Genomic DNA, 26,228 nt, shown 5'->3' on the forward strand with positions numbered 1-26,228 from the left:
CTAACCTCTCCCTCTGAAGCAGCCTCAGCATTGCTGCCTCTTCTCCCTGCAGCCTTGAGCCCAAACCCAGCATCTTGTCAGCTGTTTGAGGCAGGAGGGAGGAGACTGACACTGTCCTGTGGGTTGTTTTTTTCCCTGCTGCTACTGCAAGCATGCCAAATGCCCAAAACACCTATTGTGGAGATGAGCAAGAAGCATTTTTCTACAACTAAACGATGGTTGGATGCCTCTGGATTGGTTAAAGTTTCTCATTTATGCAGCAAAAGCTGCCACAGGCACTGAGATGGTCTCTGCCCTTGTGGAGGTGCTCATCACAGGCTGTCTGGGTGGTGCAGCTCTGGTTTGTATTGCTGGAATATATTTGAGCATCATCTCCAGCGTCTCCAGGATGCAGCATTAATTAAACAGAATGGCCCTGCTCCAGGCCCCAGTGGACAAGCATCCACATGGCAACTGCGAGCCTTGTCAGCAGCGAGAGATTAAGGAATTAATTGGCAGGGTTAATCTTCATGTCAGGGCTGGAAATGAATTGTTAATTTGTTTGGATGAGTGTAAAGTCCTCTCGCAGTGATGGCAGGTGGGATCACATGAGGGAAAGGCTGCAAAGCTGCCCTTCCTGGGGACCTTTCTATTTAACACCTCCTGCAAGCAGACATCTCCAGCTCTTTGCCCCCGAAGTGTGAGACTCCCAGGTGGGGTCGGAGGAGCTGCTTGTGTCACTCACGTCCTCGCAGGTGACAGCACAGCTGCTCCAGGCTGTGACCTGGGAGAAGGGCTGGCTGCAGCTCAGGAGGGCCCTTTCAATTCTGGTCTTGCTCCCTTGTGCTAAGCAGGTCTGCCTGTGGCATGGCAGGTAGAGTCAGGGCAACCTGCTCCAGGATCTATGTGCTCACACTGAAATGCCATTTTGGGGCACAGTGTGTGAAACTTGAGTGGCACTAAACCCTCTCAGACACTTCTCTCCTCCTCCAGAACATTGTAGTAGGAAAATCTGTCAGGTCAGTTAATGCTTTTTCCTTTCTGGTCTCATTTTGCACTCAGGACAGCAGAGTATTTTCCTTTTTTAGTATCTTTCTAATTTGTTAAGGCTAATGCATTGGTTACATCATATTAAGACATAGGAGAAAAGCACTTCAGGCCTTAAATTATTTAAATGAAATTGTAACATTTGTCACTTGTGCTCTCTTTTGTGCATTGATTAGTCTAATTAGTTCAGCGATAAGAATCACTTTCTCCTCATGCTGAGGTTTGATTTGTTGTGACCAACACAACCTGGTTCTAGACATGAGATAAAGGAGGACTAGACTATACAGAGACCTGGGATCTTTCTGGGTGTGCAAAAATTTGAGACTTTGCAGTCAAAATCCTATCCTTTTGCTGATGGTTCTGTCCTCACCTCTGTCAGTGCCCAGCACCTCATTTATGGGGGGCTGATGCTGTTCCAAGGGGCTGTAAAATAATGAGAACTTCTCATTGCCAAAACTGGCTGGGTTTTGCCTACTTGTTCCAACTGTTACCTTGTCTTTCATTTTCTCCTCACCCTACAGGCAACCAGGTGACTGAATGTCAGCCAAAACTAAGGATTTCCTCTTTTCTTGGGAAGGGATGGGTGTTTGGAGATTTATCAGTGGCAGTTACCATCAGACAGAATCTGCCCTGTGTAACTAAGGCCCAAAGCTCATTGCTGCCATGAGCTACTCCTGGGAAGTCCCACTTGAGCTGCCACCTTGCATTCCACATAGAACCACCCTTTATAGCTTTTTGATTTAAAATTATTTTTAGTCACTTGTCCTAAAATGTCAATAATGCAGTGATACTCTAGCAGAGCTTTTCTGTGCTGTCATTTCCTATTAATTGCTCAGAAATAATAACATAATTTGGAACAAGACTGTCACCTTGTCCATGCCATATATAAAAATTTTAATACTAAAAATGGACAGGGCTCATCCTAGACCTAATTAGTTCTTTGGAGAATTTACTTGGTGCAGCAGCCTGTACTGTCCATATTGATGTTAATGTATTATATAATCAGCTTTAGGAAAGGCAGCAGTCTGAAGGCCAGGTTCTGTGTCCCTGCACTGTCACTACCCTGAGGATAGCACTGAAAAATCAGCAGAATTTGCTAGAAAATTAGAGCACAAATGCCTGGGTTTTGGAAGGGGCTGTAGAACAACTGCTTATCTTCAAATCAGCATTGTTTGCAAACTGTGCTCTCCAAACATGTTTTTATTGCTATAAATATAGCAGAGATTTTACAAAATGAGTTAGATGTTCCCTTTCACTGTCCAAATTGGGGGATGAAGTCATGGAATATGCTATTTTGATAATCTGGAACATGCCCCAGGAGTTGATTAAATGATCTCCCTTGCTCTGTGTGTAAACTGTGCGTTTCCATGCAAGCATCAGAAGGGTCAGAACTGCAAACATGAGCCTGCAGGATCTGCTCTATCCCTGCCTGGCTTTTTATTACCTGTTTAAATACTAAACATATTTTAATAGACAATTACAGCTTGTCAACAAAAATACTCCCCAATAAAAACAAATAGTAGATGAAGCGGAATTACTGATGTGACCTTAGTGGTAAGATATTTATGTATCATTTAGTTAGAGAACTTTTAAAAAATCTAAGCCCAGTATTTGAGGTTTTGCATTTTCCTTTCAGTGAATCATGACCCCTCTGCAAGTTCTGATGCTCAAACAGGCCATAAAGGTACAAGGAAGAAATTCCTCCCTGGCACAGAGTGTCCAGAGAAGCTGTGGCTGCCTCAGCCCTGGAGTGTCCAAGGCCAGGTTGGGCAGGGCTTGGAGCAACCTGGGATAGTGAAAGTATCCCTGCCATGGCAGGGGGTGGAATGGATGGGCTTTAAGGTCCCTCCCAACCCAAATTATCCTGTGATTCCATGATCCTGAAGAGCATCTTCACCTCAACTTTCCCGGGGGCAATCTGCTATCTTCCCTCAAACGTGGAAACAGGAAGAAGAAATCAACTGGTGTTTGTTGTTCCTCAAATCCTTGGGAAGCAGGACCATGAAGATTTATCATCTCCCTCCTGGCTCAAGTGAGCAGTGAGGTAGGTACAGTTTGCCACCTCTTTCCCACAGTAGCAGCTTTAATTCTCTGCTTTAGTCACTCTGTACTCTAGTTATAAGGTTGTTCAGAGGTATTTATTTATCTTTAGTTTATTACTCTAATCTTGTCTGAAGGAAACAATAAAATATCCTCTAAGATTAATATAGGAGGTGAGAAATCCAATTAGAGCTCATATCCTTCAATCCTTATGGGTAAGAGCCCCTATTACATGATAACCATAGGTGGGAATAGGCCCTGTTTGATCAGTTTGTTGCAGTTCTTGGTTATGAATAGTTCAGGGAGCTAGAATAGTGACAGATGAAGGCCTAATTCCCAGATCAGAGAAGAATTAGAGATCTGTAGGGTAGAATACAGGTATTTCTTGACACAGCACCAAACCAGAGATGAACAGCACAATGTAGATTTGACACTTTTATTAACAAAGAACCCATGGGGCTCATTCATTAGTACAAAATACAATCATGTTCCTGTATGTTAAACAGCTTTTTTTATTTTGTCTCTTTTAAACTGTTTCACAGTTATCAAAACAAAGCCCCTGCATATTGAACTTATTATTGTGCAAACAGTAATTATTTTTAAGGATCAATTTCTGCACTAAGCCAAGTGCCAGAGAGCAGAACTTAATCTTGTTTTCACCCCTCCTTTGAAGGGCCATGTGTGCTTCCTAAGAAACACATAATAGTTGACTTTTTTTTGCAGCAAACAATCTAAGGCCACAGTTTATCTGCAAAGAATAAAAAACAACTTAAAGGTTTTAGAGGGAAAAAAAAAAAGCACATCTTTACCCTTCATACTGTTGTTTGCTTGACCATGATTATACCAGGTAGCACACATCACCTATCAGGTATTACAGTCCAAAAAAGCACCTAATTTTCTTTAAGCTAATATTTTGAATTATTACCATGCAAGTTAATACACGACCACATTACTCTTCAAGTAACTATAATGGTATCTGTTTAAGGAAAAGATGCTTGTTCCCTTTCCAAATGATGCAAATGAAAATCCTGCATTGATTGTATGGGCAGGCCCTCAAATAAAAAGGCATGACAGCTACATCTTGAGACTTAAATACTCATTTTTAGAATGTCCTTTCTAAGACATGCACTCGAATTTTGGTTAAAGCTGCATTTGCTATAGAAGACAATGCTCAATGTTGCAAAGGAAAGGAGTAACTGCAGTTTGGAAATGTGAATCTCCACCAGTCTGTCTTTCACACTGATGCAAAAGTGATTTGAGGTGAAGTGCTAGAAATTAGACAATGTAAGGAAGTCATACTAAAAGAAGACTAAAAATATATATCCGTGTATGACTGTAGAAAAATCCCTGCTTCTTAAGTGAAGACAGATTTCATAAAAAACCATCTAGACTTTCTTTAAACTGCAGTTCTTGATGAAATGAAGGAAACCCAATTACTCTTTTTGTAGCTATCAGAAAGTACAATATTTTACCACACGAAGCACCGGGTTTTACCCCAAACCCTTCTGTAAGACATATGGAGTATTTCTAGTAGTCCAAAATCCCCTGTAGTTTAAAGACAGGACTGTAAACGTGCATGTTGACAATGCTGTTTTCTGCTCCTGTAAGTGATCTGTTGGTGATTGTTTACTTATCCCAATTGGTGGCTGGCAGGAAGCAAACATTCTACTTTTAAATGAAGGCAGCAGAAGGGCAAGTAAATGCTGTGCCTTCACTCTTAGCAGCAACAAACTCACTGTTCTAAATGACCTGAGGAAGAAAACATTTAAAATATTGCACCAAAACAAAATTAAACAGCAAAAACAAACAAGGAAACACACCAACAAATACAGTATGGATAGCAAATGACCAGTGCAGCCCCTGACAATAGATCTTTAGACAAAAATGCAGGAGTAATGAAAAGCTTTGTGCCATTACCAGAGGACATTGTTCCCCTGATGTCTGCTTTCACTTCAGTTATAAGCTATGTCTATTCTGGGTATATTTACACCTCTCCCTACACCTCTTATCTCATTCACTAACCACAGAAACCATTTAGGGTCCCTTTTAGAACCTTGAAGTATACTGGAGCTTTAACAAGACTTTTTTTTGGTCTCAAATCTGACCGTAAGTAAATATCCAAAACAGAGGTAGGCTTATAAAGGCTTTTGAATAAATAAATATTGTCCATTTTGCTAAATATACCTGCTGTTGGCAAAAGGTTTCTCCCTTGCCATGCTTCCCGTTATCATGCTATCCATAGGCTTAAGATGCAGAAGAAGAACTCACAGTAGAAGAGGTTAGAATAATTCCCTTAAGAAATCCCTTGAAAAGAAAGCATAGTGCAGAAGCTGTCTCCAAGTCCACTGCTCTGTTACACACTTGTGTGCCTTGCATTCAGGAAATGGTTGCCTTCACAATATTGCGCAATAGCCACTCTATCACCCACGGTGTCCTCAGGATCGTGACAGATGAGGACAATAGTACCACTTGGCAGTCGTGAGAAGGGCAGGTTCTCATCAAATACAAAGTTAAGACTTCACTCCGTGTTTCAGTAGTGTTCCTTTTTTTTGGATGCAGACAGTGCAAAGCTGAAGCCCCTTGAATACTGGAATCTTTTGGAAATGTTTTCTTACCCCACATTCTGTTCTACTACGCAAGTTCTACTACAGAAGTTCTCCACATCACTATGTACATTCTTCCAGAGTGTTGCAAACAAAATAGAAATTCTTTTCTCTTCAGAAGATCCACACATCTCCTCCTCGTACTTTGTGTAGTGTACCCACTTTTTTTGGAAAACATTCAGTATTACATTGATTCATTTTCATTTCAGTATTTTCAGGTACTTCTCAAGTATCCCAAGCTTAGCTGCTCCCCTGTTATCCTCTGTGCAGACTAATCCAGCAGGTTCTCTTTTATCACCAAACGTGCTCATACCTCCTTCTCCATTTTCCTTTGCCTTTCTCGTACACAAACTGAAGTTTTGAAAAAGAAAACTGTTTCCTTTTTAGCTGCACTACCAGCTTAAGCAGCAGAAAGATTAAGACATTCATCACGATGATGCTCATTACAAATCCTCTTCAGAGCATAAATGAAACAGGCTGAACTTCTTCTACATCAGTTGGATGTGGATCAATCTAAGGAGAGAAAAAAGGCAACAATTACTGCCTGCAATTCCTGCATTTAGGTATGTGTTTTGGTTTTTTTTTTTTTGCCATCTGACAGTAAAAACACCACCTGCTATTTGTTTTCTTACCTCGGAATAAAGAGGTGGAGGCTGAAACCGGAACTCTTGTATGTAAGCAAAGACGGGACAACACAACTGTTCCTCACAGTCCATGGGTGGTGGATAAGCAGGAACATGTCTGGAAAACTCTTCCTCAGACACTACATCAGCATAATTTGGTGGTGCTGAAACACAAGAGATGCTACTGTCAAGTTTTTGAACTATTCACTCATTCACAGCAAGACAACAGCTGTATTACAGTATATCCAGGACCCTGGAAACTATATTGGAAGTGCACTATACTCATAAATATTGTAACTTAAATTATGTTTGCAGTAAGCTTAGGTGATTCAGCAGGAATACAGAGAGTGCTGTGCTTTTAGCACAACTCCAGCAGCAAACCTGTGTTGTATCAAGATATATTTAATAATTCCCACTATCAAAAGTTAGTTATTTCAGTCAGATGGAGTAAAGCGAGACTTAAAGAAGGCTGGAGTTAGGGTAACCTCACCAATCCTTTTGAATCTCAATTTAAGACTTCTCATGAGTCATACTTCCATGGCCTACATCCCTGGCAGTGCCCTTAAACTGGCACTGCACCCATCTGCTGCAGACAGTGCTGTGCTGGATTAGAGAGAGTTCAATATGTATTTATTACCTTCAGGGTGTTCAGGCATGGTCAATGCCAGCCAACTCATATCCATACTAAACTGGCTGGTAATGCTGGAGTTTCTGCTTGAAAATCCAATACATGGAATAGTGCCAATCACCAGAGGCATTTCAATCATCAATTTCTTAGCACCAGGAATATGGATATACACCTATGTGACAACCCCCAAATAGAAAGAAAAAAACATCATGAGACCCTATTGAATGCTGCTCTTAAAGCTGCCCTACTCCCCACACTGCAGATTGTTTAAAAATTAAGATATGCTTAGGTAATACCCTGGCAGCTTTCCTTATTTTTCAGCAACTTCCTTCTTTCTGTAACTTGTTTCTAGGTGACATTAAAAAGTGAAAACCATCTTGACAAACTAATTATGTACTTGACTTTCAGTCTTACCTTCCCATTTCTGGGAAGAATCACTTGAGGAACCTATTCAGCTTGAACTGCTTTCCCAAAATAATCTCTGCATGTCTGAAACTAAGCTGCTTCTTCCTCAAAAACATTTTTCCCTTTTCCACATTATTCCTATCCTTCCATCTCAGGATCTCTTCATGACCTTCAGTCTCTCACATATATGGTCTATGATACTTATTTTTCAGAGTCATGGAATGGTTTGGGTTAGAAGGGACCTTAAGGATCATCTGGTTCCAACCCCCCTACCATGGGCTGGGACACCTTTCCCTAGATTTGTATTTGTTGTTCCCAAGTTAAAAACCTAACAGCTACCCAGTGAATTCTTCTGCTCCCAACTGTATGCAGCATCTAAAGTTTGCACATTTGAAAACCCAATACTTACAGCTAATGAATATTCTACTCTAATAATGCAGCAGTCAAGTATAGATGGGGATACAGGTGGGATTTTCAGAGTTTTCCCATTCCAGGTATCTGTACTCCCAGAGGCAATGTGGTTTCCTCGGACATTGGCAACCATCTGACGGAAGGTTTTTGTCTTCCCACTGGCCAGGTAGGTTTGTGTTTGGAAAATGGCAGCTTTTGGAACAATCAAACGAGAAGAGCAGTTCTCAATTTCTGCATAGATTGGGATGGCTTCCCCTTAGAGACAGAAAAAGTCCAATGAATAATTTGTATTTACCAACTTTCCTCTGGGAGTATCAAAGCATGTTACACAGCACGTACATCATCTGCAGTGTTATGAGAACAATACTTGCTAAGTTTCCTCAAGCCAGTTTATTTTTTTCAGAGTGGTATCCAGGCAGAATTATAGCCACCTACTATGTTTTACACATAAACAATGATTCATTTTGAAGCATTAAGCATAATATGAACGAGCTATAAAAGCTTTATTTGCAAATTACGCCCCAATCTTCCTTTTATATAGTACTAAATGGATTTCAGGATGTTTTATTTTATTTCCTCAATGTCTCTAATGTTACCAAGATGAGAAAGAAGCTGGTAAAGCTCATTCTTACTGAAGTGCAAACCTACACAAATAGGATGTAAAAAAACTAATTACACCCCCAATCAAGTATTTTACCCCAAATAAAAACATTTTGTTGTTCTTTACACTCAAATATACATTGATTTTCTGTAAGATTATTAACAGGACTTCAATTTATATTCCCAAGAGGAAAGATGATTTTTTAAAAATTAATTCATATAGATCTTAATTTACTCCTATTAAACAGAACTACTCTTTGAACTGCAAAGTGTTGGCTTCACAGAGATTAAAAAAAACCCCTATCAGATGCTTAATATTTACATTTTTAAGATAACTACTCTTACCATTACAGTATCCCTTCCTCTCAATTTTGGCACTGAGAGACACTGGCCCAGAGGTGAAAAACCAACAGCCAACCATCTTCTCCTGACTTCTTAGAACAGGTGTCTATAAAATATAGAGTATTGTTCATTTCATGGGATGAAGCTCTCAATCACTTGCAGTTTAGCTCTATGCATATCAGTCATTGCAATCCATCTCTAAAATCCACTTGCTCTGAATCCCTGAACTGCTCAGTGCAACTGAAGTTTTGCCACCATGTGAAATGGAACCAAGGTTTGGCAATCTGAATATCTGTGTTTTGAAATCCAAGTCTGCATTTAGACTGTATTGACTAAGTGTGTCTTTGCATGTGATTTGTCTTCAAAATGAACTTCTTAAAGGTCTCATGCAGTACTGTAGTGTTTATCCCCATGTTCCTCAGTGCAGAAGAATGCAGAATTAATTTCATCTGGAAACAACTAACAGTTAAGCAGGTAAATTGGTTTCACCTTTGTATCTTTAAGGAAGGATAAATGTATATATACTCTGGGCTAAGGGGATGCACCTTCATTACTTGCAAGCCACAGAACTCCCCAAAAATTTAGGAGCATGAAAAAAACCATCTTATTTATTCAAGGACTGTCACATCAGATGATATTTACACTGCCTGTAATACTTTCATTAGAATAAACTTACAAGCAAACATGTCAAGGGTCCAGTCAAGGCTCAAAGCTTCTCAAAATGGTTTACTGGGCAGTAGCACCAAGTCAAAATGACAATGAAAACTGGCTTTGTGTTTTTTTATAGTAATGAAAAAACCCTGGTTTTGATTGTAATGAAATGTATTGTAATGAAAAAACCCTTTATTGTCATGAGAAAAGCCCTGTTTTGGCTACCAGCAAAAAAGTCTGGCACTTTTGGTGGTAGCCTTGGAATCCACTGAGGCTGGCACTGCCTTCCTGATGTGCCCCACAGGCCTTTCCTGTGCAACAACCTATGGTCTGCTCTGTCATTACAGAATCTGGGTGTGATGCCTTCAAACTCCTAGCTACTGAATATAAAGACTATTCTGCTTACAGATGTCACTGCCAAAATACCCTAAGTTCTCTCTAGAATGGATTAATATGTAAGCATGTAATGAGGGGGAAAAAAGCCTGCTCAAAACATCTCTTAGCTGCGTTCACGTCATGATGTTAAAATTATCCTACCATTTTACATAAAATAGAAATTACTCATTCATATTTAAATGAATAACCATTTAGATCCAGTTGCTATCATGAAAGTGCAAGGTATAATTTTATATTATTTTCATAATATGGGTTGAGATAAAAGAATCCAGCTCATTAGCTTCCATCTTGCCTATTTTCTCATTACTTAATGCCTGATCTTTCTTATTACTCTACAGTATTTCCAGTGATTATAAAAAACTCAATGCTTTAATGTGGCCAAATCTGTCATAGGGAAATAACTGAAAGGATCTCTGGAGCAGCTGCATGCACACACTTCATGTTAGAAAACGACATGCAAAATGCAGGGATACGTAACATAATGGCCAGAGCCTAAATGACAGGCTGGGCATGATTAATACTCTTCTCTAATTACTGTTCCTCAACCTACTATTATTGTAGAGTTTAGGACACTGCAGCCCTGTGAATGTAGTTGCTCTGGTAAGAGTAACTACTCTGCGCTCGTGCATTACTATTATTAAGCCTTATTTGTGCATCTGAAGCCTGCCTAACTTTTTGGCAGGAGCATCTCTGCCAGCAGGGATGTAATCAATGGTATTAAAAAAGCCACTCTGTTTGCTATTCACACAACCTAAGATCATCTATTTATAGAGAAAAGCTTAGGGAGCTTATATGCTTTCAGAAGTCAGAAAATGATGCTCTGGAATAACATGGGAATGGTTATGGCTGGATGTGAATGGTGCTTGGAAATGGTTTATTTGCAGCTGGCTTTGCAGGGGGGAGGAGGAGTGGGGGACCCTCTTACCAGGAGAGCTGGTGAGCTGACATCGATATGGCTGATGACCTGGAGCTCTGTCTGCACAGTCTGGTCAGGTACTGCAGGCCTCTCCAGAACTGCTTTCACATAGTACTGAATACTGCCATACTTCCCAGTAAAAGAGGTCACCAGAGGTCTGAAACAAGCAGTCATAAAACCATTACCCTCAATTAATAATTCAGCTCCAAACATTAACACTTCCTGCGTACATAAACATTTACCAATCTACAGCTTGTACTATTAGGGCCTAGGGGGAAGCTGAAGCAAACAAGGCCTGTCTGGGTGGCACTTGATTAAAGCAAAGATATAAAGCTGATACTTGATTAAAGCAAAGATATAAAGCTGATACTAAAAAAAACACAAGTCAAATTACATTAAGGTAATGTTCCACTACAAGCAGCATCCAGCACAATCCCTTCAGGTTGGATTATTTAACTTACTCTTGAGGGAGCTGAAAGCTGAATGGAAATTCGTGTCTTCCATCTAGAAGAATTAAGTTTTCCTCACCTGTAGGATAAGAATGGATAGTATGTTTTAGTTATTCCAGAAATAGAACAAAGCAGACACTTGTATAAATTATTTCTGTATAAAAACACCCAGATGCAAGAAGTTTTTATTGATCCCAGTGGGTTCTGGACTACAGCCCGTGCTTTATTTATGCTGTGATGTGATTTCAATGAAAAACAAAAATCAAGGAAACATGGGAGACCTTGAGATTCAGTTCAGGACTCTGGCCAATTTCTAATCCAAAATGGCTTCTGCTAAGCATAAAGTAAGTTTTTTTTCAGCAGAACAGTAATTAATCTATTTTTGCAATTAACAACTAAACTAACTTCTGTGCCGAAAAAACTGCATTTTAAGGTCAGCACGAAGAAATACTATAAATACACGAGCTCCCAATATATTCATAGAGGGCCTACTGTTACACAATTTTCAAGGCCTAAACCTACTTTCCCTCCAGATCAGCCCGAGCTGCGCTTCACCCTTACAGAACAAAATGTCGTTGTTCTGTCTTTAGTTTTTCACCGCTGCCACGGTGCTGCAGTGCCTGAGTGACAGAGCTCTGCAACAGCGAGCTTCCTCTGCTGCCTTAATCCACTGCATGAGCCTGACTGCTCGCAGGGTCTGCCAGGGAGCTTCCCAGCAGCTGCTGGTACAGCACAGCACAGCCAGCGCGGAGGGCCCGATGGAATTCACAGCAGGGCCGAACCTCTGCGGGAAACCAGCACAGCGCAGGGAACTGCGGGTTTCATCCCAGCCCCGCTCCGCGTTTTTCAACCAGCATACAAGAATGGCGCGGCCGCCGATGAGGCAGTGGCAGCTTTCCCCGCACACGGGTGATCGCTGCGCCAGCGCTGTCCTCCGGGGCCTCGGCCCCCGCGGCGTGCCCATCTCTGCGGGTCCCGGTGCCCATCTCTGCGGGTCCCGGTGCCCATCTCTGCGGGTCCCGGTGCCCACTGCCACCCGGAGCGCTCCCCGCCCGCCTCCCCCTCGCTGCCGGCCGCGGGCGCCTTCCCGCAGCCCTTCCCCGCTCCCGCCGCGCCACTCCCCCGGTACCACCCCCGCCGCGGCTGCGGGAGCGGCCGGGCCCGCGCCCCCCCTCACCTTCGGGCGGGTCCCGCAGGAGGCTCTGCCGGATGTCCAGGTACCGCACCTCCGCCTCCCGCCGCGGCCCCGGCCCCGGCGCCCGCACCGCCACCCCCCAGGTGCCCGCCCCGGGCACCGCGCCGGGGCTCTCGCTCCAAGCGACGCGCGCCCGGCCCGCGGCCTCCAGGCGCAGCCCGCGGAGCGGCAGCGGCCCCGCCAGCTCCAGCAGCACCTGCCCGGACACCGTGTCCCCGCTGCAGTAGCCGCCTCCGCCGCGCCGGGCCTCGTCTTCCAGCACCAGGGCCAGCGTCTTCACCGCGCCGCCGGCCCCGGGGCCCGGCCCGGCCGCCGCCATCGCTCCCCGGCCGCGGGGGAACCGCGCCCGCCCTCGCCGAGCGCTTTAAACCCGCCCGTCTCCGCCAGCGCCCGCGGCGCCGCGTCCCGCCCCCGCGCGCTGCCCATTGGCCGCCCCGCCGCCCCGCGCGCCGCCATTCGCCGCGGGCCGCCCCTGCGCCCCCGCCTCATTGGTCGCTCGGCGGGCGCACGCCCGGAGTGCGTCACGCTGCGTGATCACCGCGCCGCGGCCAATCGCGCTTGGGCAGGCGCGCGTGGACAGCGCGGCGATTGGCGGGGTGGCGGCAGGGCCCCGGCGCGCGGGCCAATGGGGTTGTGCGGCCACCACGTGCACAGCCTGTGGGTAAACAGGGGCGGGGCGGGGCCAGGGGCGGGGCCAGCGCGGAGGGGCGGGGCCGGGCGCTCACCCATCACGCCTCTCACGGCGCGCTCTCCATAACAGATCTTCCGGCGGCAGCGGTTCTGGGGTCTTGTCCCTCGCTGTCCTGCCTCCTGTGGTCACTGCCCGCCAGCCCAGCGCTGTGGGGGAGCCATGTGCCCTTGGTGACCCCGCGCTAAGGGAAAACTTCGTCTCTCGGTGTCCTTCGAGTGCTGTCATGGGCGGCAGCGCTGTGCTGCTTCGGTCTCAGCCTCTCCCGCTGACAGCCCTGCTGCCTGGGGTGTTTAAATACGAGAAAACGATTTGGTGCTTCTCTTTCCCTCCTGCTTTGCCTGGCGGTTACCTCGGGTTACCTGCCTGGGTGAAGCCCTTTCTCACCGCACTGGGGAGCTGGCAGTGAAGGGGTTCAGCTGTAAATCAGCCGTACCGGACGGCGTGGAAAGCTCGTGTCCAAACAAACACTGTGCGTTTCTGCACCTTGTAAACCAAGCAACGCCCTGGCTCCAGAATTTGCTCTTAAAGCCCTGCTTTGTACCTGGGCAGTGAAATGGGTGTACCCTATTGCGTGCTGTCACACCTGGGCACATCATCTGTGGGTAACACTTGAAAGATTTACCCGCAAGAATAAACGCAAAGGTTTGCTGTTATGTTTAGAAGCAGAAGCTTAGGAAAGCCCAGCAAACAGAGGAAGAGGGGTGAATAAATCCGAGTTGATGGGTGGGTGAGCCATAACAATCGTTCCCACAGCTCCTCGCCCACCTCCAGCCAACCCAAGGCATGCTACAAATCAAAAATACTTCCATTCTGCTGGATGCACACTGGCATTAATGCTGTTCTTGGCCTTGTCACGTTTTATGAGGGCTCGAGCTGGCAGCAGTGCACCTTCCTGCAGGTGTGTGCAGTCGGTGGATGATCTGCTGGCATTTCCACGGGTGACCAAGGAGTCATTTCCCGGGCCGAGTCACCTGCCTGCTCGAAGCTTCGCCCAGCTGCACCTTGCTGCGTTCCTGCAGCCTCTGGGGAGCTGCAAAACACCAGCCCGGTGCTTCCCAGCTGACTCAGTTAATTGCTGAAATTAGCAAAACTTGGCTTCCAGACTCAGAGCCTTGGCTTTTAAATAGCCAATGAGATAACTCCAAGCTTCCTCAGAATGCCTGTGAGTCCCGTGAAATGTAGTTTTGTGTTTAGAGTTACTTCTGTGATGAAGCACCTGTCCTTGCCAAGAGCCAGGTAGGCCTGTGGAACACCTTTTGTTGGCTACAGGTTCAATCACACATCTATGTTAATCAATAATGACTTGGGAAAAAAGAATGTGGTTACAGATGGGGTGAATTCATGGGCTTTATATCAACCTTTGGCCATGCATTCCCCAGCTCATGATGGAAATGATGGAAAGCAAGAAACTCTGTTACGATGATGGTTATTTGAATATTTAAAGAATTGTTGGATATTCACATACCTTTGTGCTTTTGAAATAATTCTTTATAGAAACTGCAAACGCTGCATTGTAGTTGGGAATTGTGATGTATAAAATTGTTCTCTTTTGGTATTTTGTTTAGTTTAATTACACTCAGACATGACTAGTTTTGCATAAATCTTGTCCTTATATTCTGTTTTTCACACTGACAAGTATCAGGTTAGTTTTGTAGTCAGCCAGGAAACCATGATTGGATGTGTAGACTGAATATTTGCTTATTTGATGAATTTCATTAGGTACAATGAGCGTGTGTGTGCAGACTAATTTTGAGAGTATGATGCAGAGGAAAAAGAATCAGAATCCCACAACTCTCTTTTTCCTTCATGAATTAGATCCTGTATAAAAGTAATTAATTCTCTCATGGGTTTATGCGACCATTCAAATGTTGCCTCCCATTCATTCTTGGCAAGTGCAAATAAGCTAGATAGGGAAATGAATAAACATGGCAAATTGCTTATGAAACAAAACATTACCCAGAATTAGAGAGAATTGGGAGGCTTCAGTAACTCGAGCAATTAGCCTGTAGAGGACACAGTTAATAGGAACATTCTGTCACAGTCAGGTGATACTCATTCCAGATGTTTGTTTGCCCTTCAATGTATCTTTTTTTTTTTTTTCCAGCAAAATGCAAAAACCAGAACTTGTTATAATTATCATGGAGTGATTTGCTTTCTCATCTACCCATCTTTCTGGTGTTCGAGGCATTTTAACTTACCCACACAGTGACGTTGTAGCATGAATGGGGGAAAGCACCACATGACTGTTTTAGTCTGTGACAAGCCAGAAGGAAGGAAGGAAGAGGAGATGAACACTCACAGGGTGGGTGTTTGTGTGTGACTGGTTATCTCACTGTGGGAGTAGGTGGGAAAGAGGAGGAGATATATTAACATGCCTGATTATATTTTCATTCCACTTATTTTGCTGCTTTATTCAGGACTGTCTAAGAAAGAGCTGCCTGAACAAGTTAGATAATGCAAAAATTAGCTTCTAAGAGTAAAGAATACACAGAAAAGGTCTCATTGGAGAGTATCCACAAAGCTATGAACAGCTCTAGCAATAATCACAAACTCATCATGAAGGGAAAGGAACTAGGAGAACATCTTCCTACACTAGCTGGCTCTGCTGGTTAATTTAGAAATGACTGCTGTGATCAGGTCACTGAATTTAGATGGATGGTTTCTACATGCAGTACTTACTTTTTTAACTCATTTCAGTACACATATTGAAAATGGGCTATCAGGGCTTGAACCTGCCAGAAGAGTTTTGGAAAGTACAGAATCGATTCCAACTTTCCACAATGGGAAGGAGGGAAGGACACAGGATATGTAAATAACCTCTATTTTTTTTTTTTTTGTGGAAGATACAAGATAAGAAATGGTCTCAGTAACAGCTTCTTCTGCCAGGAAGGTTTCTGTTTCTCAATAATCCAAGCTGTAACTGGGAAGGAAGTGAGAAACTTGATGAGTATTTGCTGTCCTCTTCCTGTTCAAACGGAGCTGAGACAGAGCTCTTCATCATGAGTCAGGCACCAGGAGTTTGCCAACTAAGCCTTTCTGTTCTTAATCAATAGCCTGGCAGTTTAGTGAGTGAAGAGCTATTTCTGCTGCTGGAGGAGGGCTTGGGGAAGTGTTTATGAGAGCTGCTAACAGCTAATTTACAAACTGTGGAGCTCTTATTTGAGATTGTTGTGCTGTAACATCCATTCAAGTGTCTTTCTTAGCCAGTACCAAATACAACAGGCAAAACCCCCGTGTCTGAGCTGCAGCTGAGTTCAGTGGAAGAGTCATGAGCCAGGATGTGTGTGGGTGAACAGTGTGCAAACCCCATCCTGACTTTTCTGCACGGGAGGGGGGATTTGTCCATTTACCTGGTCCTTTATCTGCAAAGAGTTTCAGCTATCTCAGCAGCTCTGACAGATTTTAAGGAGCAGTTGGCTGAGAGTAGTGTTTACCCCTGAAAGCAGATATTGCAGGCTCTGAAGTTCCACAAAAGCCCTCAGAATATAAGGCCTTTTTTTTCCCAGATACCCAGAAATCCTCTCTCTGGAGTTGTTTATGGAGTCAGGACAGGGAGGGATGAGAGACAATTCCTTTCTTACCCTAGTTCCTGGCCTTTTACCAGCGAGTTCCTTTATCAGCACTGTGCCAGAAATGCAGCCCTGAGTGGAGCATGAATTTTCCCTGGCCTCCCAATCAGCATGAGAAGGCAACGAATGGGTGCTGATGACACTTGCTGTCATGGACAGTCTTTTATTGCTTTTATTCTATTACCAGTAATTGAAAGGTCAGCCAAATTTTTCTAAGACAATTAAGTGGCATTTACAGAGAGGAGATTGAGAGCAGCCAGAGATGCTCTTCCAAGTACTGCTGCCCAGCTAGTCTGATGTGTCACTACAGCCACTGTGTAAAACACCAGAAAGGATGTTTTTAAGGATTGTGCCATGTGTGGCACATTGAAAAAAGCAAATACAAAGATACCGGCCCAGGAGTCTGAGGGTTTTATCTGGCCAGGTGTTGGTTCACACAGCCCAGTCAGATGAAGTACTTGAAGGCCAAAAGACCAATCCCAATTCAAGGTTATGTCTGGAAAATGGAAAATCACAAATGAGAGGAGGGCAGCCAGTTTAGAAATCTGAGGGAGAGGAAGGACAGAGTAGGTTGCACGAGGCTGATGACAGAGAACCAAACCATGGAGGCTCATGCACTGAGTCATTGGCTCATCCAGCAGCCACAGATGCTATCCTTACCTTCCAAGGGCTGGGATAGCAGTGTCTCATCCCTGCCTCAAGAGGCTGGGGCAGAGGGAAAGGTGGTCATGCAAACTGCAAGGGATCCTTTCTACTTCCAGTGGCAGTGCAGGGCCAGGACCTTCTGTCACCTTGTGAGGTGGCAGCACCAAGTGGGCCCACAGGACAAAACACCCCACACCAGTCCTGTGCACTGGGATTGCATCCCAGCACGTGATGGACCATCATGTTGTTTCATGCACTGGTAAAGAAAACACTTGAGTGACCTGTTGTTTACTTAAATATTTATATAGTGATTCAGAGTGCAGGATCTGTTACAGCTCGTTCCTGCACATAAAAGTGATCTAAATTCAGCACTCAGCTGGGCAGCAGAGGAGTGCTCCAGGGTGGTTTTGAATGTTTACAGCTGCTACAGGCTTTGCAAGGAGTGTGAATAGAGAAAAATAATGGATGTGGTTAGAACATCTCTTCATCCTGCTGTCCCCTGAGGACAGAAAGATTTATTGGGGTTGTGGCTCCTGCACAATTAGAGTGGCCTTCTGGAAATGCTCCTCTGGAGGAAGAGTTTCCTACAATTGTATCATGTACCCCTCTGCATTTCAGGGACTTCAAAGCAAGGTGGTCAGAAATATTCCTATAAATATCTGACATGGAAAGAGAATACAAATTTCTGTTGTTGAATCAACTCTTAAACAGCAGCTGCATTATTCATGTGTGGATCATGGTTTGGTGATGCAGCTCAAGGGAATGAAGCCAGAAAGGGAAAGGGGAATTAACAGACTCATTTGGGTTCTTAGTTATGTGCTGCTTTAGCTGGTTCCTACTACGGGCTGTAATTTGAGGGTTTGAGGTCTTTGTGAAGTGCTTTTTTGAAAAAAATTTAAACTGAAAAAATCTGAACTTGGAATGAACCTGATTCTCATACCAGGAAACCTCACACTGAAGGGAAATGCATGCCTGGGTCTGAACTCACCTTTTGGCAGAGCATTCCTGTAAACAGGAATGTGAGCCTTGTGGTGCCACTTCAGCCTGACGAGTTCACACCAAGCAATGACGTGGACAATAACTCTGAGAAAACACAGGTGGCATATCCACAATCTTTGTAAAGATTGTTCCAAGTGAGATATTTGCTGGAAGCATCTGGGTGAAGCCATCACCTTTGTGGCTCTCAGCGTGGTCCAGCAACATGGCAATTGCAGATACAGAGGTGCTCCACATGAAGCCTTTTTTTCACAACCTGGGTGTTGTTGTTGCCCAGGCTTAGGAAAGGTATTACCTCAGCAGAAAATGGAGATAATGGAATGCTTTATGCCAAAAGGGAATGTAGAGAAAGAGCTACAATGGGTGGAAAGTGGAGTCAGCAGCCTGAGATAACACGAGTGATGGGCAGGACAGGGAGCAGCCTGGGATCACAGTGCAGCTTTGCTGATGGGAATGTGTGCTTTCACTTGGAGCAGGATTATTTGGCTTTTGCTACTATTTCAGAGTGATTTGAGGTGTAGACACAGTGTGATTCTGTCCTTAAGATGTGTGTGTTGTCAAGTGCTTCAGCTTGATGTCAAATTATTAGCTATTAGGAGAGAAAGGGTGATGTTAGGTAAGTTGTACAAATGCCTTCAGATATTGGACCTCCTTCCTATTCCTGGAGTAGCCAAAGTTGCTCCAGGATGTGGAACCTTTTTCCTCAGAACACTGCAGGAGAGTTTGGAGTTTCATAGTAACTGCTCAGAGTTAAGTCCATCTAGTCAAGCTAACCCAGGATAACAAGCTACTACTGCTACTACAACTATAAGATGAAGAACTGGAATCTTCTGTGCCTCATATCATGAGGCCCATTTCCCAAAACCCAGGAGTCTGTGCTTAAACTGGTGGCTTTTTAGAACAGCAAGCGGTTTAACCACATTTAAAAAGATTTCAACACTTCTTGGAGAAGTTTGTTGGTAAGCAGCCTCAAGCTGTGATTAAAACAAATGAAAAAGCTGGTCTGGTCATGGCTCATTAAGGCTGTATTTCCTTTTAAAGTAAAGTACACCTCATATCCTGACATGTAAGAAAAGGTTAGGGCTTTATAATTTCAGTTATTGCATGCATCTGTATGTTAGTTATAGCCATGTTAGAGCCATGTATCTATGCATATATGCATAAATATAAATGTAAAAAAAGAAAAAGAGAACACATCAAACTCACCATGGTAACTGTTGTGGAAGTCAGCAGTGGTCAGCTGGCTGTGAAAAGCCTGAGAGATAAGAATACACCATTAATACTGTTCATTTTTAGACATGCACACAATGAAGCAGCTATTTTTACAGTTTCTGCTGAAATATGAAATATTAGGCATTGTCAGAGCCAGGATACAGGGCTAGATGGACTTTTAACTGCCTGCTGTTGTGATTCTTATCTTCCTTTATGGGGTGAATTAGAATTCTTTGGATCAATGAGTGTACACAGGCTTTTCTTGTATCAGAATAACATTACACATCCTCTTGTCATTATAACACACCAGAAGATTATTTTCAATGATAATGACAAGACTACGTCAATCACAGGACTTTTGTAATAGGAATTTGCTTCTTATTACATCTGTCATGTGGCAAATTTTCCCCTTTCTTAGTCTTGAATTACTACTCAGAAGTTGGTAGCAAAAATGTTCCAAATTTTAAAAAGAGAAAAAGAAAATGTCTCACTTGTGCTGCCACCAATGCTCTAAGTTATACAGGAATTAACTTCTGCTGTGCATCCATGATTATAAAAATGGCATAGGCAGAGCCTACATTTTGTTCAGCTGAGGTATCTGCAGAGATCACAGCTTTTCTCTGATAGACACTATTGTTGGAAAACATTAGTATGCACTACCTGTATTTTTCCGTGTTCAAAGGAAGCAATCACAGAGTACTTCATTTATTTTACTAAGAGCTCAGTAAATGCTGCACTGTTGCCGTTCTGTAAAGAATGTATTTTCATGTAGAGGCATTATCATTAACAGATTCTTTTCAAATTCCAGGAAGAGTGTGACAATTTTATTTGGCATAATGAAGTCTGAGCACTTGTAAAATGTAATTGTTTTAAGGCCTTTAATTTCCCTCCACACTTCATTTTTTAAACTTAATTAGGTTCACTGGAAATTTCTTCTGTTTATAAAGATTTTTCCAGGCCCAATGTTCAAACTTGGGCTTAGTGTGTAACTGATGGGGACACTGACTGTTGTTGCCCACAGGATCTGAAAAGCAGAAATGGATTACAGGAGATGCTGAGTGTAAAACAGCTGCACCAGGAAGTTAATTACAAGGAACAAAGATTTAGTTCAGATGCTGAAGGAGCAATTGACTTGAGGTGACTGAAGTCAGGCAATCTGGATCCTCTTGGTGTCTCTGGAGAAAAAAGGAACGTTTTTAGATATGTTTGAGACATTGCCATGGATTTAGAAAACAGTCTTGCCCTAAAATTTTTAGGTAGTTAATTCACATTTTCCACTTTGAGGGGTAAAAGTCTGATTCAAAGTCAGTGGGATTTTGTTGCTGAGTTGAGAAGATGCCTTAGAAATGGCACTGGTTATCACCTCTATTTGGCATATTTTCATTATCTTTGTTTTAGTCACTCTGAATATTTTGCTAGAGACTATTTTTCCTTCTCACAAAGAACCCATTTAAAATTAATGATAATTGATGAGTCGCTTCTAAGTCTTCAGTTGTCATACTTTGCTGATCTATAAAACTTCCCAAGAAAAATGGTGTCATAATTGCAACATTGTGCACCTTGACATTAAGTGTGTATTTCACTCATGGCCAATTTAAAAATCAAAATAGAAACTTTGTAATAATCTCCCTTTACAGTTTGGGTTATGAGAAGCTGAGAATTCCCTTAGGCTTGATTGATAAAACATGGCATTTATCCTATTCCTAGGATGATGTTCAGCAAACTTTATGATGGAGGGAAACAGCTGGTAAAGTGGGTTCATGGAAAGGTGAAGGTAATATAGACATAAAAAACAAGAGGATAATGATTTTAAAAGGGATAATAGTTGTAATAACACCATTAACCTTTTGCTTCAAATTATTGAATGTGTGGTCTCTTCAGCAGGCTAATCAAAGGTTTGCATTAACCACGATGCAAGAGGAAGTGGCAATATACAACCTGAGGTGATTTGTTTCCCACTTCCAATTATTCACTATCAAACCCCTCCTGAAAAAAAAAGAGAGAGAGAAAAACGACCCTTTGGCTGTTGAAGACCCCTTGTGATTTTGAATTGAAGCTGACTTGCTTTCAGAAGGAACAAACTTCAGCTTCCCTCCTGCTTTGTAAGAGGTGGATTTTGCTAGGGAAAAAAAAGAAAGAAAAATAAATATAATTTGTTATAGATACATAGAAATTAGAGGCAGAGTTGTGAACAGGTAGCCAAGTGTTACAGGGCAGACTGTTGATAAGAGTGAGCCCTGAGCTGTTGGGTTCATCACAGGGAGGGGATCAGCAGCAGAATGTCCTTTGAAGCAGACACATCTCTTCCTACACAGCATAGGCAGGTCACTGCAGAGGTCTGGTGTCACTCTGTCTGCACCACTTCTGGTGTCTGAAGAGCAAATTCAGCCTGGAACAGAGCAAACCTGCCCTTTTTATTTCCCTGTTCCGTGCACATGGGGTTGACTACCAGAGGCAGACTGTGCTTTGACAGTTTACTTCCATGCAAAGATGCAAATGCATTGGTGGTGGAAAATGGTCACAGATGATGGAAAAGCTCATGACAGCTTGATGGAATTGTTCAGGAATTTGTCCAGTTGGACAAATCTGCTCCATCATACAATTGCACAGGCAGTGATTCTCATTGTTCACTTAAGGCATCTGAGCAAGGTGCAGATGGACAGTGGAACAGGTTGTCCAGAGAAGCTGTGGCTGCCCCATCCCTGGGGTGTTCAAAGCTAGGTTGGATGGGGCTTGGACCAACCTGGGCTAGTGGAAGTGTCCCTGCCCATGGAGCAAGGTGCTCTCTAAGGTCCCTTGAGCCCAAGCCATTCTGTGGTTCTATGATTGTATGTGCAGTCAGTGGAGAGAGAACCCCCTGAGAGAGACACCCAACACAAGATTGTCTGACTGGCCCGTGATGTGTTGTGTCAGTTTAATTTGAAAGGAAGAAGTGTAAAAGGAAGTTTGCACCATTCCTGGCTGACAAAACCCCACAGCATTAACAGCCCGTTCTGTGCAATCAGAAACGGTGAAAGACTTCAGGAGCAACGTGCCCTGAATTTGAATTAACCAGATTGAATTTAAAATCAACAAGCTGAAAGGGTTTGAGATAAGAAGTCAGAACATTCAGAGGAAATGAGAACTGTTCTGGGAACTAAAGGTGAGAGAAACACTAAGTCACATAAAAAATATTCAGCAAGAACAGAGACACCTTTTCTTTTTCTGGATACCTTTTCTTAGAAGCTGTCTATAATCAGTAACCTTTCCTGGTCACTTTCCCAGGCTGTTTTTAGTAGCTGAATCCTTTGTTTCAAAACCACCCATTGATTCAGTGCCCTAAGTGAGAAGTAATTAAGGTGGACAGAAATCTTACCTGCTGTATGGATGTATGACGTGTAGGAGATAGAGGCAGAGAGGGGGTGAATTAATTTTTCAAAGTATCTCTCACAACACGTGTGAGTCTGTGTGGAGTATCATGAAATACATGTGTGTGGAGATGTGCAGCTCTTGATCAAATTTCTGTCCATTGATCTCCTTATTTCCATACACACACATGCTAATGTACACACGTGTGAGTTCCTGAAACATAATGAACTCTTTAGGCAGTACTTTGTCAGAATATCATTTAAAGAGTTACATCCTTTTAATGCACAGTAGTTTAAGCAAACTCCAAGGTTCTTACTCAGCAATAAACCCATTAAATCATCTTAAATACCATGTCATAATGACAATTTGATGCCACCAGATGTGGCACTAGGGATTTTTTTCCCTTTAAATGCTTTCCTGGAGATACAGCTTCCTGAATTTTAAATTCTCTAGCCTGTTTGCACAGCTGTTAGATCCCAGAGCTCTGCCATCTTTTTGCCTTGCATCAGTTATTCACTAAATCATGTGTGGCATGACTACAAACTCACTGCACCTAAAACGCTTAGGCTCATAACCACTTCACCCTCATAAAGGCTGAATGGGAGAGGGTTTGGGCATTAAATTCTGAGAGCAGTATCCACTCCAGCTGCAGAGCTCCCTTATGGGGAGATTTCAGAGATGCAGTCACTAGACTACCCTTCACACACCAGTTTTCACTGGCTATTTACCCTCCCGGATCTGTGGAAAATACAGATGCCTGGCCACCTTCCTGTCTTTTCTCACCTTGTTAGCCAAAAAGGCAACCATATTGGTAGTCCAGCGCCACTTTTGCCTGAGGGAGACTTGGGAGAGGGACAGGATGTTAGGAGTTTGTGTGGATGAGTTCTGCAGGATCTGAGGTGGCCTCACTCCTCTGAGACCTTGCTTTACACATGATTTTTCCTCTGAAAAAGGTAGCAGGAGAGACCCATGGAGACACACTGAGAGTGTTGGCAAGGATTTGAAGCAAGGTTGTGAATTTTATGCAATTAGATCTTACTAATAAGTGTGATCATGCCTGAAGTGTTGATGGTGGGATTTGGAGCTGCTCTTATGTGGGTCAAAATCATGATCTGTGACTGCAGGGGATTGCTGGGGCATTTCCTGAGGGTCAGGAAGATGGCACAAGACACTGAAAGTCTGGAGGTCACAAACACCTACTCAGCCAGAGTGTGATTAGGTGTCATTGCAATCCTGATCTCTTACCAGCGCTGAAGGATTATTAAATCCTGATTTAGTGTGAATTAGAAATATGCTTGAAAAAGCTGATTCAAAGCCCAGTAGGAAGATTACCCTTGCCTTGCATCGAATCTCAGTTTGATTTGCTGTTTGGCTTCGGGGCTGGCACATAAGTGTTTGAGCAGCTCAGTATTGAAGAGGGCATTCAATGCTCTCTAGATTACCCTCCAGTGAAGTGCAATATTTGATAACATCAGTAAATACAAAACAGAAACAAAATGACAACAGCATTTGAGCATCTTGTGATAGCAAATGAGGTGGAGAAGTTAAATGGATATAGAAGAGGATCCTCAGAGATTGGATCTCAGCGTGATGCTGGTAGGAGCCCAGCAGTTACTGTGCTGATATCAACATGTGGAGCTCTAAATCTTTTTGGATCGTGGCTGAACAGAGAGATTTACTCATAGCTGCCTTTTCTCTTGCTCAGATTGTATAGGCTGTCCTCCTCTCCTACCAGCAAACAAATAAAAACTGTGCCAGCTATAGCAGCAGTTTACATGGAAAAGCAATGAAGCAATTCCAGGAAAGTATTAGATGTAATTTTGGCTTTTTTTTGCTGTCACTTAGCAGCTAGAAGGAGGAGATGCACTGATGTGCAGAGCTGGGCATGCATTATGCAAACTCCTACCACAATGCCATTGACTGCTCATGAACCCCCATATCTCTCTGTTTCCATCTGTTGTTTTAAGACTAAGTTGTTTGGAGGATGTCCAAATTCCTCTCCCTTTTCCAACTTTGGTGAAGTACCTGCCTGCCTTAGGCTCCCTACATAGACAAGAGAGAGAGGGAGAGAGAGGCTTCTCCAAAGAATGTGATGTACCAGGGGATGCTCCTTTCTCTTCTTCTGTCCTCTTCCCGACTGCACTGGGATTTTAGAAGGTGCTTAAATACATCACCCCAGCCAAGGACAAGGAGGGAATGGGGTGAACTTGGGCTATGCTGCTGTCTTCAGGATTAAGATGTCACAGGCTGTAAGGAGTAGGAATGTGGGATCCACCATTTGTCCATGGCCTGTGAGTGGGCAGCAGCAGGAGCTGCTCTGTCTCAGTCTAGGCAGTAGCTGATGCAGTATTTCAAGAGATAACAAGGGAATGTCGAGCTTATCCAAGAAAACAGAAATGACACAGAAGATAAATAAGCAAGGCATATAAAGCATAAATGCAATCCTATTAAAATTAAGTATGTTTTAATTTCTGAAAAGATTGATATTTTGGTGTTCAATTTACTGAACAGGAAAAGATTACAGGCATCATTAAAATAAAATGTTTTCAAGGGCCCTCTTAAAAAATTGTATCCATGTTTGCAATTGCCATGTGCAAAATATAAAAATCAGAGAAGGGAAAAAACCCCCAGCAAGCAGTGGAAATAGCCCATTTTGTGAATTATAGGAAGAAATATACCATCTGTGATTTAGTGCAGTTCCCAAGATCCCATCTGTGATCGAAGCACAGTCCTTGGTGAAGGCTGAATCCATGAGCCGTTCTATGTGATAAAATATTTCTTTTGGAAGATGCTTGGGCTAATGGGTTTGTTTTTCTGGAATATGGCTCTTCTAGATGAGACATAAAACCCTAGAGGTCTAATTTTGCCTCCAGTGGCCAACTGCAGATGATGTCAGGAGAAGCAGAAGTGAAAGGAGGTCAAAGATCTAACAGCTTTTCCTTCAGAATTTCTGTGCTACTTTTTATCAGGTCACATTGTTGGGTCTAAGAGGTCCAGACAGAGATTTCATAATCTCTGGAGTCAGATATTGTGGTCAGTTGGTCTCCTTGCACCAGGAGGGCTCACCCTGCAGCTGCACCACAGAAACTCCAACCATTTCCTTTTGTTACTGCTGTTCATTTTTCAGCAGAGGAGAGAGAGAGATCCCTAAAACAGGGACAGGTTTCTCATGCAGCTGCACCTCTGCCATCTTCTGATGCCTTTCCATGTGTTGTCACTGTGATCTCTCAGTCCAAAGGTAGCCTCAAGTGTATTAGGTATTTATACAAACACAACATAATTAATTCCAATTCTCTATTAATTACACACACAGGTATAGACTGGCTCAGTTTCAGTCACCACTGAAATTTATATTTGAATAATAAATGCATTCACCTGTTTAATAAATGTTTATATTTTCTCATCTATGTAATTACAGCTGATTATACAATTACAGAAAATACTTACAGATTTTGCACAATTATGCTATTACTGAAATAATG

The 26,228-nt window shown here is 43.1% G+C and overlaps 1 protein-coding gene and 1 long non-coding RNA gene across 3 annotated transcripts in view; one reads left to right on the plus strand and one right to left on the minus strand.

Annotated features, from left to right (window-relative positions):
- LOC146432598 (uncharacterized) overlaps window positions 1-5,685 on the plus strand; it is a 138,721-nt gene extending 133,036 nt beyond the window's left edge. Inside the window, exon 7 of the long non-coding RNA XR_014854249.1 lies at window positions 2,663-5,685. This is a non-coding gene — a long non-coding RNA (uncharacterized LOC146432598). The remainder of the gene's footprint in view (window positions 1-2,662) is intronic.
- On the minus strand, window positions 3,489-12,647 carry ARRDC4 (arrestin domain containing 4). 2 transcript variants are annotated; one of them, XM_085070383.1, is made up of 8 exons: window positions 12,268-12,647; window positions 11,103-11,169; window positions 10,651-10,798; window positions 8,682-8,784; window positions 7,735-7,928; window positions 6,930-7,092; window positions 6,302-6,456; window positions 3,489-6,182 (listed from the first exon to the last, which is right to left on the minus strand). In XM_085070383.1, exons 1-8 carry the CDS (start codon window positions 12,602-12,604, stop codon window positions 6,126-6,128), a joined length of 1,224 nt encoding a protein of 407 aa, XP_084926509.1. In that variant the 5' UTR covers window positions 12,605-12,647; the 3' UTR covers window positions 3,489-6,125. The 2 variants fall into 2 exon arrangements, with proteins under 2 accessions (XP_084926509.1, XP_084926508.1); XM_085070382.1 differs by having other exon boundaries at window positions 7,735-7,991; window positions 12,268-12,646.
- Between the last annotated feature and the right edge of the window lie 13,581 nt (window positions 12,648-26,228).

The sequence above is a fragment of the Lichenostomus cassidix genome, chromosome 10, assembly GCF_008360975.1.
Source record: "Lichenostomus cassidix isolate B80296 chromosome 10, HeHo_3.0, whole genome shotgun sequence".
NCBI lineage: Eukaryota > Metazoa > Chordata > Aves > Passeriformes > Meliphagidae > Lichenostomus > Lichenostomus cassidix.

Bases quoted from the DNA above. Each gene is read 5' to 3' on its own strand.
- ARRDC4 (XM_085070382.1), bottom strand. From the start codon at position 12,604: ATGGCGGCGGCCGGGCCGGGCCCCGGGGCCGGCGGCGCGGTGAAGACG. The intron at 7,992-8,681 runs GTAAGAGTAGTT...TCTGTCTCTAAG, and splicing joins GAGGAAGGGATACTGTAATG to GGGAAGCCATCCCAATCTAT. The intron at 7,093-7,734 runs GTAAGTATTGGG...GTTGTCACATAG, and splicing joins GAGTAGAATATTCATTAGCT to GTGTATATCCATATTCCTGG.